Source organism: Pleurodeles waltl, chromosome 4_1, assembly GCF_031143425.1.
Source record: "Pleurodeles waltl isolate 20211129_DDA chromosome 4_1, aPleWal1.hap1.20221129, whole genome shotgun sequence".
In the NCBI taxonomy this organism is placed as follows: Eukaryota; Metazoa; Chordata; class Amphibia; order Caudata; family Salamandridae; genus Pleurodeles; species Pleurodeles waltl.
This window is the reverse complement of record NC_090442.1, coordinates 711,463,758-711,477,161: the sequence shown is the minus strand read 5'-3', so window position 1 is coordinate 711,477,161 and position 13,404 is coordinate 711,463,758. Positions and strand designations below refer to the sequence as shown.

The 13,404-nt window shown below is 46.0% G+C and overlaps 1 protein-coding gene across 3 annotated transcripts in view; it reads left to right on the top strand.

Annotated features, from left to right (window-relative positions):
• The window catches only part of TASOR2 (transcription activation suppressor family member 2), a 759,889-nt gene that overhangs the window by 328,599 nt on the left and 417,886 nt on the right, over window positions 1-13,404 (top strand). For all 3 annotated transcript variants that reach the window (XM_069229296.1, XM_069229295.1, XM_069229294.1), the window contains exon 18: window positions 8,426-8,470. In XM_069229296.1, the coding sequence (XP_069085397.1) occupies window positions 8,426-8,470 (45 nt within the window). The remainder of the gene's footprint in view (window positions 1-8,425; window positions 8,471-13,404) is intronic.

Below are 13,404 nucleotides of genomic sequence, written 5' to 3'. Positions count from 1 at the left end.
TGATCTTTATGAAGGAGATGTGCCACTTACAAGAAAATTATGCAATGATCATCCTGAGTGAAAATCTCCAGATTTGTGTACGCTTGTTGGGGGAATTAAGGCCCCTTCTCCTATAGGGATAGGAGTTAAGCAAGGTGTGTGTCCCCTTACATGAAGTAAAAAGGTAGATGCAGCAGTTGATTGCGGTAGTCCCCTGCTCCTTGCCCCAGGCAACCAGGTCATGCCCGGGATGGAACAAATATTAAGAGTCAACACTAAACAGGAACACAACGGCCAACCAGGTCGGTTTCAATATCTCCCATCCATTTGTGGGTAAGATGACAAGCTCTGTCTACCACTCCAGAGGTGTAACCCTCCTTAGTTGAGGATGTTCTATACAGAGGAAAGAACGCCTGGGAGATTTTTGGTGGCAGGGTCTCCAAACATGTTAGAATAGGGAACTCTGTTTCGGGTCCCTCCCCACAACACGGCCAGCTGCTGGGCCCCACACGCAAGGGATATTTGACCGTTCTAGGAGGGAATTTATGATGTAGGCAGTGGGGACTCCACTGGTGGTGGCTCTGGTGAGGGCCCTGCGCCCGAGTTCATGTTTCTGACACGAGTGATAATGTCCGCTTTGACTCTGTCCGGGAACTCAGGTGCTGCGCTTCCGTGTGTCGTTCACAGTTGTGTGTTTGCAGTGTGGTTGCTTTGATGTCCTTAGTGAATTCCCGGGAGTGCTGCTGTTTCTGCAAGGGAGCGGATCAATGTGGATTTTCCTTTCTGTTGGAAAATTAGGCTAAAAGGTTGTCCTAATTGTTATTTACTATGTGCTCTTGTAGGTAGTTTGTAATCAGTTGAAAGTCTCTGTGTTATTTTAGCATGGTGAGGACCAAATCTTGGAAGAGCTGTATTGCCCCCCTCTTCCCCCCCCCCCCCCCCAAGACAAGATCATCCTTCCCGCTTACAGTGTGCATAACCTTGTCTTAAAAAAAACAAAAAGGGCTTAGGTCAGAATGTTAGACGTACTATCGGCTCAGGTTGTCCCAAGGGCCGTCTTATGAGCATGGTCCAGTCTCAGTGGGGGCTCATTGCTCTGGTCACAAATTGTTTGGAGTAGTTTATGGGTGAAGGACATGATATCCTCATCCTCCACTCTCCTAGGCATGCCCCTAAAGTTAATATTGTTCCACCTGCTTCTGTTCTTGCAGGTCTCCTGGTTCATCTGAAGCTCCGGATTTTGGTGTACCAGGCTATGGATTCGCTGGCACAGCATTTCCTATTCCAACAATCGGGAGTCCAGGGAGCGTTAAACATCGTCCATTTTGTTGCCGAGTTCGCTGCTTCCTTGCAACCTTTAGAGGCAGGATTTAATTTCTGCCTTTAGGGAACCCAATTAGAAGCATATCTCGGCAAGGAAGCCCTCCATATACTCTAGTATAGTGGGGGTTGATGGAGGATCTGAGGTCCTGTAGAGGTGCGTCGTGCCTGAGAGCAGTTCCTGCTACGTTTTGGCCTACATGTTGGCAAAAGAGCCATCTTTGGGTTGCTTCATACTTAACCATGTTTCTACTTTAGTAGGGAACTAGTGGGCTCGTCATCAGCAGTGAATTGATCTGGCTGGGCAACAGAGAGACTGAGAGTGAGCAGACTCCACCATTGCAAAGTTCAGTGCCGACCAGCGCTTTGTGTGGAGGGGATGGCCCCCTCAGCATTATTATGATGCTGGAGGTTATGAAGGTCCCTCAGGATGTGGCTTTTCTGAGGGGGAGTCGCACCACAGTCCTCCTCCCCTCTGAAATGAGGATGCTAGAGTGCAAGCAAAGTTAATGGTGGATTTCCCACTTCACATAGAGCATATTTGCACAATCCAGGTTGTCTTTAAAGATATATTTTTAGCCAGTAGCATTTGAAAGTTCATAACATGGGAGTTACACAGTCAAAATGCTTTAATATTGCTGCTCAGTGATCGGCAACGTTTATCAAACTTTAATAACAAGAGATAGACTCATTGTGGGGGTTTTGTTTCATTTAGTTTTATTAAGTGCATGGTTACTGAATAATGTCCTGGGGAGATTGACAGTTGTGATTGAGCCTGCTGTTCCCCATTCACTAATCGGTTTAGTATCAGGCTGCTAGTGTTCAGTTGTTCAGGAAGAAATGGTAAGATGTTTCAATGAATCTTGATTCATTTTTTATTTGCTTGGTTTCATCAAAGTGTTTATATAGTCGTAGGACCCGATTAACAACTGTGCTCAGGTTTCTTGCTGTGTACCTTACAGTAATGTTGTTGCCTAGAAGAGGTAGTAGATCTCTCTTAGGATACTCTTTGGGAAGTTGCCCTAGTCCTTTGTTTTAGGATTAGATGTTATTTTGTATCCACTTGTTTTTAGGAAAAACCTCCCTTCGTAGGACGTTATGCCATTACTCCTTGACAGCACCGCAAACACTCTGCACAGATAGCATTTCCGCCAAGTGACACCCTATCATATATATTTACCATGAGGCTGACCTGACCTTTTAGCCAACACAAAATTGCGTTTTTATTTAAAATGCTGTTGGCATGACATGTGCCTTGAAAGAAATGAAACGCAGACATATGACCTTCCAAGGCATCAGAACAGGAAACACTATGCTCCACATGTGGCCAGGTGGCTTTCAATATAAAATCACATAGCCTTCACATAGTCATTCGAGCTACCGCACACCAGGGGTGACCCTCCTGCTCCCACACTATCAAACCCAGGCGCACACCAAAAGTCCAAGTCAAGATATGAGGATGATGGATTGAGTTTGGAAAGAGCATATTTTTGTGGACCTGTCTTGCAAGAAAAAAGCAAATCGGAGCAGATCAGTTCTTCAGATGTCTTTAAATTGATGAAATATGACTAGTCAATAACTCACTGTGTGATTTGTTAAAATATCTCTGTATCTTCTGTGTGATTACCTATAACTTACATTTTCTTAAAAGGGATTACTCTTTCTGCTTCCGTACGAAGAGGAATATCTGTACAATTTGATATTCATTTTGAAGTGCCAGAATAGAATGCAAGCACCTAATGTTTTTGCAAGGAAAGATTTCCTGCTGCTTAGGGTGCCAGTGTCAGAAAAGCAATGTTTTCAAAGTATGGAGTTAATGAAAAATCCACCAAGCTGCCACTGAGGCTCTAACGAACAGTTGTGCATAGTGCCAACTATTTACGGTAAGGCCTTACAGAACCAAGCATTGGCGACACCAGTAGGTCTTCTGTTTTTGTCGCCAACAAAAACCAGTTGGCTTGGCCAATGATTTCCACTGATGTTGCTCTGCTGTTGAAGAACAACGTTGTGATGCAACATGCTTATGTGTCACCGCACATGATGTCCTTTCCCTGACAACCCACTTATGTATGTATGTATGTGTGTGTGTGTTTTTGTGCATATGGCATGACACAGCCACCAGCTTTTTTTATTTACAGTTCCAAGATGTCTGCCAATTTCGGAGCAGTACATTAGTATATAAAACAATTATTACCTTAAATTTGCAAAAGTGCATTTTCAAAAGGAGCATCCGCGCTGCATCTTGAATATATTAATACAAAGGTGGTAACCCAGTAAACCCTAAAACCTGGTTACAATGGGTTACAAAAGAAATTGGTCCTACCTACTATGACCAATTACTTTTGTAACAGCAGCAACGTTCAGCTGATGGGCCCTCCCAAAAACCTTTTCTAAACATTTTTCACGGAACAAGAATACCACGAGGGGAGGGCTGGGAAGCAATAGAAGAGAGGGTGTGGAGGAGCTAGCCCAGAGAGAGGTAGGGAGGTATCAATGGGGACCATGAAAAAATGGAAAATGGTAAAAACAAATCTGGAATGAAAGCACTGTGTACTTTTTTGAAAATGTGTATGCTTGTTTTCTGTTGAGACAATATCTATTTAAAACGTATTTATTTATGTTACGTGTTATAAGCTGTAAACAATGATGAAGAGCTTACATAATTGTCTGATATGTTTGTTGTCTGTTTCTCATCATGCTAATCTCAGTTTCTCCTTTTGTTCTCATCCCACTGCCCAGGTGAACAAAAAGGGTGTGGGGCATAGTCAGCTGTTCAGTGTACAAAATGTGTGGTGCCTGCTTTTCTCTTTTATCGTTGGTGGTTTGCCTAAAATGGGCAAATATAAGGCAAAATCTATGATCACTCTTCTGAATGAGGCAGGTTCTGCGAGTACTGCAGAGCACCCTGTGTATATTTAATAGTGTACCAATTGATGGACATTCCTACGTGGTGCAGGAATGTATGTTTTCTGCTGTAAAAATCGAGAGTATAGAAAAAAATAAATCAATCATACTACAATAATAAAAAGGGGCACTCGGATGATAAGTGCATGTTACACTAACTGTGTTACGAATCAAAGGTTGTTGTCGGAACGTTTAGTGGCCTGTCATGCACGTGGAGCAGTATCTCCTGTCAGTAGGATCCTGTGCTCTGCTAAGGGGCTCAATTCTAACTGTATTATTTCAAGTTGTAATGTTTAGTATTGAGGTTCAGGTTGTTTTCCCAAATGCTCCTTGTGGCACAAGTAGATACGATCCCTCCTTGAGACCATTGCTTTTCCGATTTAGAGGAACACATAGTTTTCATCAAAGACGTTCTTTGGGGTAGCAAGCTGTTTGCAGCACAGCATATGTGCAGCTTAACAAACACACAAGCGAGAGAGCTGGAAAACACATGTGCTCTTATGAGTGCTTAATCAAAAATAAAAAAAAGTAGTTCCCCGAAATTGCACAGTGGAACGGTACATGTTCATCAGTTAAAAGGATTGTAAGGAAGTTGTGCCCCAGGGGACGGACAAACACAAAAAGAGGAAGACAAGCTTTCAAATAAGCAGCATGTAAAACGGATGGCAGTAAATTCAACTAATGGTCAGCAATGGCTGGGCTGTGAACTCACTGTAAGCTCACAATATATCTTTCACAACCAGACAGTGCACTTTCAGGTATGCGAGAACTAAAAGGGGAGGAGTGATAGAGGAAGCTGCACAATGTGTAGTCGAGGGATACATTTGCTTGAGAATAATGGCCTTTTAAAAGGTGTTAGTGGGAATGGATGTCTTAGAAACCAAATATACCGATATGAACTTCTACAGATAATACCCCACTGTTTATGGGATCATGGAAATGAATTAACAGGTCTGCCTCTGGCTTACCTGGAAGTCTCCATTAGCTGCTAATAACAAGTCCCTCCAGTACCAGGAAACACTGGGGCCAGAAGAACATCTGGTATGAATATCTATGGTTAATAAGAAGAGACAAATCTGTACAAAACACCTTAAGTACAACAAGCTAACTGCCTGACTGGAAAGGGGGAAGAAAGTAATACAACAAGAGGACAAGTAATCAGAATGTGGTTGCGAACTCTGCGTTCAAAGCGAGCCCAACCATAGACTTAGGCCCTACCGCCATGCCGGCGGTGGCGGAAAATAACGGCACCGGCATGGCGGTCTGAACTGCCATATTCTGAACAAGGGAGGGCCGCCACAGGCGGGCCACCGCCAGGCTACTGCTGACAGGCAGCCTTACGATTGCGGATTACTTTATCCGATAGGGCATGTGGTCCGGGCCCCTGCACTGCCCATGCACTAGGCCTGGGCAGTGCAGGGTCCCCTGTGCAGTGCCCCGTCGCGCGGGTCCCTGCCCGATCTACGGGCAGTGATCTGCGCGATGGGTGCTGCTGCACCAGCCGCACATTGGCATTGATGATGGCTCCATGTGGAACCGTCGGCAATGTCCTGGCCCTGCATTCTGCTGGGCCGGCAGGGTCTCAAGGGGGCTGGCGGTCTGTGATAAGACTGCCAGCATGAACATGGTGGTGGGGTTTCCCGCCGTGTTCATAATGACCCCCTTAGTCTGAGAGGCAAAGAATCCTAACCCTATCACTGTTTGTTACTTGGAATTGACCTCATGCTTCTGACTGCTTGAGAACTTCTCCAGTGTGTCTGTGCAGAATACTGGTTCTTTTTTGTCCCTGTTTCCAATATCTGCAACAGATAACGGGAGAATCTGGCACCTAATCACATTTGATTAAGAAGGATTCAATGTGCTTAGTTCTTACAGCATATTTAATGTCTAAGTCAGATATCTGAACTGTGAACAGTGATATGAATGAAAGGGATTCCTTAAACCTCAAGCCCATCTCCCTCCTCCTGTACCCATCCAAAGTCCTGGAGAAGCTTATCATCGTTTGTCTTGCCAGCTAACTGTACAACACCAACCTCCTGACCCTTCAGAGTCAGATTTCAGACCCAATCACAGCACTGAGACAACTCTCATTGCTGCCATCAATGACAGTCACCTCATCATGGGCATTCTTTCTTCTTGACCTCTAAGCCGCTTTCAACACCATCTCCCACCCCAGTCTCATCCATTAACTTCACAAGACCAGCATTCTGTGCCCTGCACTAAGATCGGTCAGCTCCTTCTTTGCTGGACACACCTAGACAGTCAGCCAAACCCCCTACCCACCCAAAGCCATCAATCTGATAAGCAGTGCCCTACAAGGATTGTCTGTGAGCCCTACATTGTACAACATCTACATGACCTCCCTCACCAGCATTTTCTGCTCCTATGGATTCAGCATCATCTATTCAGGCAGCACTCAGCTTCTTCTCTCCCGCACAAAAGACACCCCGGCCACTCAAGCAAATTTTGTCGATTGCATGTCCTCTGTAGCAGACTGGATGTAAAGGAACTGCCTCAAGCTCAACAGCGACAAAACCAAAGTTGTCCTCTTTAGCAAAGACAGCTTTCTATGGTCCACTGACTGATGGCCCATGCATCCAGTACTATCAGGAACTGGGCCATCGTGATCGACAACAAAATCTCCATGACTAAGTCAACACAGTCACCTCCACTTGCTCCTATACCCTTAAACACTCAGGAATGTCTTCATGTGGCACCCCTGGACACTCAAAGAGCCATAACTCAAGCCCTCGTCACCAACAGGCTCAACTACAACACCGTCCTCTACATCAGCATCACCACCCAGCTCATCACAAAACACCCAGGTCATAGAGAACCCAGTCGCAAGACTGTCTCACCGCACTCAAATTTCCATGCACCTGAGAAACCTCCATTGGCTCCCTGTCCACATATGCAATCTTTTAAAACTCCTCACACATTACTACAATGCACTACATAAACCAGGGCCACCATACCTCAACAACAGTATCTGTTTCACACCAGACCAGACATCTCTGCTCGCCCATATGCCCCACAACAGCCAGGCGAGAGCCTGAGGTCGAGCCTTCTACATCGCCTCTGCAACCTGGAATGAGGTCCCCCCCACCACATCAAAGCCTCTAGTATCTGTCCTGGAATTCCAGAAGAACTGAAAACTCGGCTCTTCTAATAGGCCCCAGTGAGGCCAAAACCACCTCCCCCCACCCCCCCACACTTCCCATCTCCCTCTTTATTCACGTGGATAGCCTTCCGGGTGACATATTCATGCTACAAATAGTTATGTCGTAACATTTTACCAGAGTAATCTAAATGTAAAATTTCATGTTAACCCTTAACTTTGACTTGCAGATTTTTTGCAATGCAAGAGGATTTGCATACACACGGTTACGGTACAGATGTGGAAGCCATACAATTAACAAACAGTGTCAATTTCCCTTGAGCACTTTTCGTGCTTTTGTGACCCAGAAAGGGCAGAAGGCATTACTATTTGTAGGTCTGTGCATCAGTTATTTAGATCTTTTCTGTGTATCAGACTCAACATGAAATCTATGACAAAATACTCTGCAACAAAGGTTCGGATTTAATATTTTAAATTCCAGCATAATGAAGGTGGAAAGGAAGTGAACTGTCTTGCTCTGAGGTTATAAATGTGATATAAAAAGTATTGGTTTTAAATATTAACTATAATTGTGTAATTTAAATGGGTGATTGAGACAGACTTTTCGGTTTCTCTGAAATAATGAATGGCTTTACGCACATTACCTAAATGTGTGCATTTTTAGTTAGCCTCTTCAGTGGTTTAAAGGCTGGTGTAACAGAAGTCCAACTGTTAACATCACTCATTTCTTTTATCTTATGATGCGCTGGCTTCATATCCTATAAAGGTAATTAGCTACGCATGAGTATGATAGTCGGACGTAGCAGGTAAAGTCATTCGTTATTTAATATGAATGTCACAAGATCTCTTCTAATCATAAAAATATTTACAGTCTTTTCCACGTTTTTTCAATTGTTTTTATTAACTGCAAAACACACTGCCGTCTGAGAAAAGGTGACTCTAAAATGACAAACTTCAGTAAGTGGATGCTGTTGAGGTGTTTTTAAGAGGTACCCTGGACCTTACATTTTTTTTTACAAAAGTTCTCCTTAGTGGTTTTAAAATGTTGTATAGCAGTATAGAAATGTGCTGAAGTGTTAACTGTGTAATATTTTACCTCCCTAGTTAGAGCCTGAACCTGTTCAGGAAATCTGCATCAGTGAGTCACAGGTACTGCTTGTCATCTCTTCCCTCTCACTTTTTTCCACATTGTTGTTATACTTGGACATGTTTGATATGAGCCAGATTTCATTACTCTCTAGAAATGTCTGCTACATTACGTTGGTGAGTGCTAATGGGTGCATAATATTCTTATTATGAAACATCTTTGTGAAATGTTTGCCTTTGTCCGACAGTCACCTTTGAAGTGACTCTGCCTATGAACACAGGAATTGATCTGTTTGAAATCGATGGGGATTTAAAATGTGCATTCCTTAGGGAAAGTCTACATACCACCATTGTTTATTTGTGCATTGATAGAGTCCCTTAATAAAGCGGTTCTGTGAGAGATATGGAGACCAGTATGTGCAATATTTATTTTCTGCACAACATTCCCAATTATTTTACCTGTCATATTCACCTATACCTCACTCAGCATATTAGTAAGATTGACAGACGTATCTCTAAAAACATGAGGTACTAAAAGGCCTCGTTCTGTGAATGGGCCAAGTTTGATATGATGGACTATAACAGGTATTATGACAGTTTCCTCACAGAGAAGCAGAATATTTGAGGCATGTGTGGCTGTAGATGCATGTGTTTAGCATAATCTTGCCAGCTAGTGCTGGACTCGGATGTGTGCAACTTGTTTTTCTTTGAAGAAAGTCTTTTGAGCCATGAGGTAGTGTGACTCCTCTTCTTGCTGGTAATGTGAATAGTCATCGACTTCATTGTTAGATTGTTTTCTTCCACTGTCAGGTTCGGATGTGTGCTCATCTGTTCCAGTTCAACACCATCCTCGCTTATTTCTTTTAGGCGTCACTCTCGGTATTGTTTAGATCGTTGTTTTTTTCTCTCTCTAGCTCGCTCATTGGTGGCAGTCTTCGTCGGAGCGACTGGAGTCAGCCGCGGCCCTCGTGGGCCTTTGCCCTTCAGGGGGACCTTACATCTCTGGCTTTCCACCTTCACCATGTACCCCTAGTTATGGAACGGACTCCCTTTCACTTCTGTACCCGATGCCATGCCAAGTACCCACACACAATCTACACCAGGTGTGTAACCTGTGCCTCTCCCCTAAACACGACCAGGCCAGCTGTGAGGCCTGTAGATCTTTTTGGTCCAAGAAGATACTGCGTGATCATCAAGCTCGACGTCTTGAAATGTCCCGCTGCATTGTCGAAGGACAGTGAACCTCTTTGGACCCGAGGACCTTCAAAAAGAGGTGCAGGCATACGCTACGGTGCCCCCTCCACATTGACTCTGACTTCAGGTGACCACCACAAAGGGTCAACTTCCCAACCCAGACAGGCCAAAATCTACCGTTGGGCCACCACTTCCTTCGGGCCATGGTAGGCACTGACTGGCTGTCTCAGACACGCTTAGCTTCGTCTCGACGTCGAAAACACACACATACTCCTGAACCAACTCCTGCTGCATCAGAGCCGAGTTGACCATCTGAGGCAAAATCCTCGGGGTTGAAACTCCATTCGATATCAGCGCAGAAACCGCTTGCTTCAGTCCCGAAACCATCGGCACCAAAAGCCCCCACAGCGGAATCAAAACGTTTACATTGGACTAACCGGGACACTGTTCCGAACCTGTGCTTCAGCGCCCACAGGAGGAGACAGACTCCAGGCAAAAACATATTATGATTGATCCAGACACTGGATGCATCATCACAAGACCTCCACACTCTGTTGTACAGCCATCTAAGAGACCTCTGTCCTTTCCAGAGGATCGAGATACCCCACCTCCACCAAAGCATAGAAAGAGGTTAGACAAGACCACAAGCCCGGTACACATCAGCCCATCGCCAACACCTGCTGCACAGCACACACATTTACCACTGGCTTCACCTGCAGCCCCGGGGTGGGTGGTGGGGGGGGGTGGGGGTGCTCGATGGGGGAAGGGGATGTTTTTTCTTTCTTACCACAGTATGGTCCATAGGATACTTATGATCCAGAACCATCTGCTGATACAGACCCAGTTTGGTATCCTGCTAAACCCTCTCCCTCACAACAACACCACCACCTACCATGGCCTCATAGATAGAACTGCCACCTTACATAAAGTGCAGTTGCACACTGAGCCACTAGAGGATCATTTTTTGTTTGAGACCCTTTCCTCCACCACACCCTCCGCACAATACCTGCTGCTGCTAAAAGGTATGTTGAGACCCACAGATATATTCAAAGACCCTGTTAGGTAACTACTCCAGGGGTCGACAAGAAATATAAGACTTTACTCAACGACCCTTTATACATGAGAGGGAAATTTTCACCTGATTCCCTCGTACTTGCCACAGCATGCAAGAAGGCGAACTCCCAAACACCTGGTGAGGCACCCCCACCAGATAAAGAAAGTAAGAAAATTATTGCAGCAAGAAAGAGGGTGGCTGCCTAGTCTGCCAACCAATGGCAGATCGCTAGTTCTATCAGCCTCCTCTCACATTACCACTAGGTCCACTGGGATGAGATGGAGGAAATCCACCAACATCCCCCAGAAGAGCATAAAAAGAGAGTTACCAGAATGCCTCAGACGTTAAGCTCATCTCTAACACTACTGTCCACTGTGCTGTCAACGCTGCTGCCACCGCAGCTAGAGGCATAAATTGCAGCATGCTCCTGAGAAGATATGCCCGCCTCGGGCTTTAAACCTGAGGTCCAACAGAACCTCTAGGCTCTCACATTCCATGGAGAGCTTCTTTTTGGTCCTCAAGTTGACATTCTCCTTGAGAAGATCCAAAAGGACAATGAGACACCTAAGGCTATGGTAGCATTACAATCACCATTTCACTGCGGCTCCCTTCAATGCTCCTCTTATTGTGGAGGCTCATAGACCACCTTCCCGGGGACTTACACCTCCTACCTACATCCCCAGGCACAAACCACCTCACCTAAGGGATAGTATAGAGACTCCTTCAGGGTAACAACTCTAAAGGTCGAGGCAAGGGTGGATTCACATCCGCCACAACCACCAAACCCTGACTTGCCAACCATTCCCCTGATTACGTTTCACCTGTCAGTGGCTGCATGCAAGGGATTGTTTCCTGCCTGGTGAAAAACATCATCCTGCCAGTGGGTGTTGGTTATTATCCAACATGGTTATTGTCTGGAGATCACGTCCACACCTCCAAATATTCCACCCTGCAAGCACAAACTTGCACCACAACATCAGCTGTTGCTCAGGGAAGACATTTAAGCACTCCTTAAAATAGTGCTGTGGAACCAGTGCCAGTCCATCAGCAGAGCACGGCTACTTCCTTATTCCTAGAAAAGGACGGGTCCTATTGGTATGGGTACTGTGAGAGTATGGAGGGGTCGCTGGACCCTCTAGAATACCAGGTTGAAGACCCATGGACCGGGCTGTGGAATTAGGTGAAGTCAGTGTATTGGACACAACCCCTGACTCTGGCATGCATTCTCCCCCTACCATGGCTATGGAGGAGGGAGCCTCCTACTTGAAGGTGGCTGCCTTCAGTAGAGGTTAGGACTAACCTCTTGACTGAGGGGCTTCAGCCCAGGGCTTCTACATCAGAACCTCTATGGCCCTTCAATGAGGCCCTCTCTGATGTCCTGCTGAGTACATGGTCTAAACCCAGCACAGGGGCTCCTGTCAACAGGACAATAGCCCGTCGCCATAGGCCTGCGCCTAATAATCCTAAATTTCCGACCCAACACCCTAGGACTGGGAGCTTAGTCATTCAGGCTTCTTCCTCTTCTGATGCATTCCCTTCCGCACCCCCGGAGCGGGAATCAAAAAGACTGGACCATCTTGTAAAGAAAATGTTCTCTTCCTCCAGTCTGGAATTGCGGTCCATGAACACTGTATGCCTTTTGGGACTCTACACCCATACTTTTTGATACAGTCGTGCAGGTACTGCCACAGGTCCCGGAGGAGGCCCGGGCCATTCTCTCCCAAGCTGTTGCTGATGGGAGAGATGCAGCCAAGTTCGCAATTCAATGTGGACTGGACACCCCCGACTCACTGGACAGATCTGTTGCATCCACAATATCTCTTTTGCGCCACGCTTGGTTGAGGATGTCTGACTTTTCGGGGGATGTACAGCAGTCACTTACGGACATGCTCTTTGATGGCACCTGTCTCTTTGTAGACAAAGCAGACTCATTGCTTGAACGCTTTAAGGAGTCCCGGGCTACGGCTCGGTCCCTTGGCCTCCCATCTGTTACACGCCCCCCTCAGTCCACTTTTTGCCCCTTTCATGGCTACAGAAGGGGCACACAACCATGTAATTTCCCTCCAGCCACCTTGCCAACCATGCCACAAAGACTTTGCGTGACTGAGGACACGGGATCCAACGTCCCAGTGGATCAGGAAGCCAGCGGTCAACCCAGTCCATCCATCCCTCCCCCAACAGCAGTCTCCAAGCCTTCCTAGTCTGTCGCTTCATCACGTGCCAGTTGATGGCAGGGTTGGTCATCACATACCCCACTGGGAATCCATCATGATGGACAAGTGAGTTTTGCAAATCAGCCGAAGGGGCTACTCCCTCCCCTTCGAGATGCCTGCCATGTCATCATCCTACGATCGGATGATGGAGGATCACTTGGCACTTCTCGAGGAAGTTATGGCTCTCTTGACCAGAAGTAGTTTGTAGTTGTTATCCCTACTACTTTCTGATGCCCAAAAAAGACAAGGGCCTTCCTCTTATCCTAGACCTCAGGGCCCACAATCTCTTCTTCAGGAAGGAGAAGCTCAAAATGCTTACACTGGCCCAGGTCCTTTCTGCCCTGGACCCTGGAGACTGGATGGAAGCATTGGACTTGCAGGACACCTATATCCACATTCCCATCCTGCCTGCCCACAGATGTTACTTGCGCTTCGTGGTAGGTCACAAGCACTTAAAGTTCACCGTGCTCCCCTTCAGCCTTAACAACATCCCTCGGGTGTTCACAAAAGTGACGGTGGTGGTCACAGCTCATCCT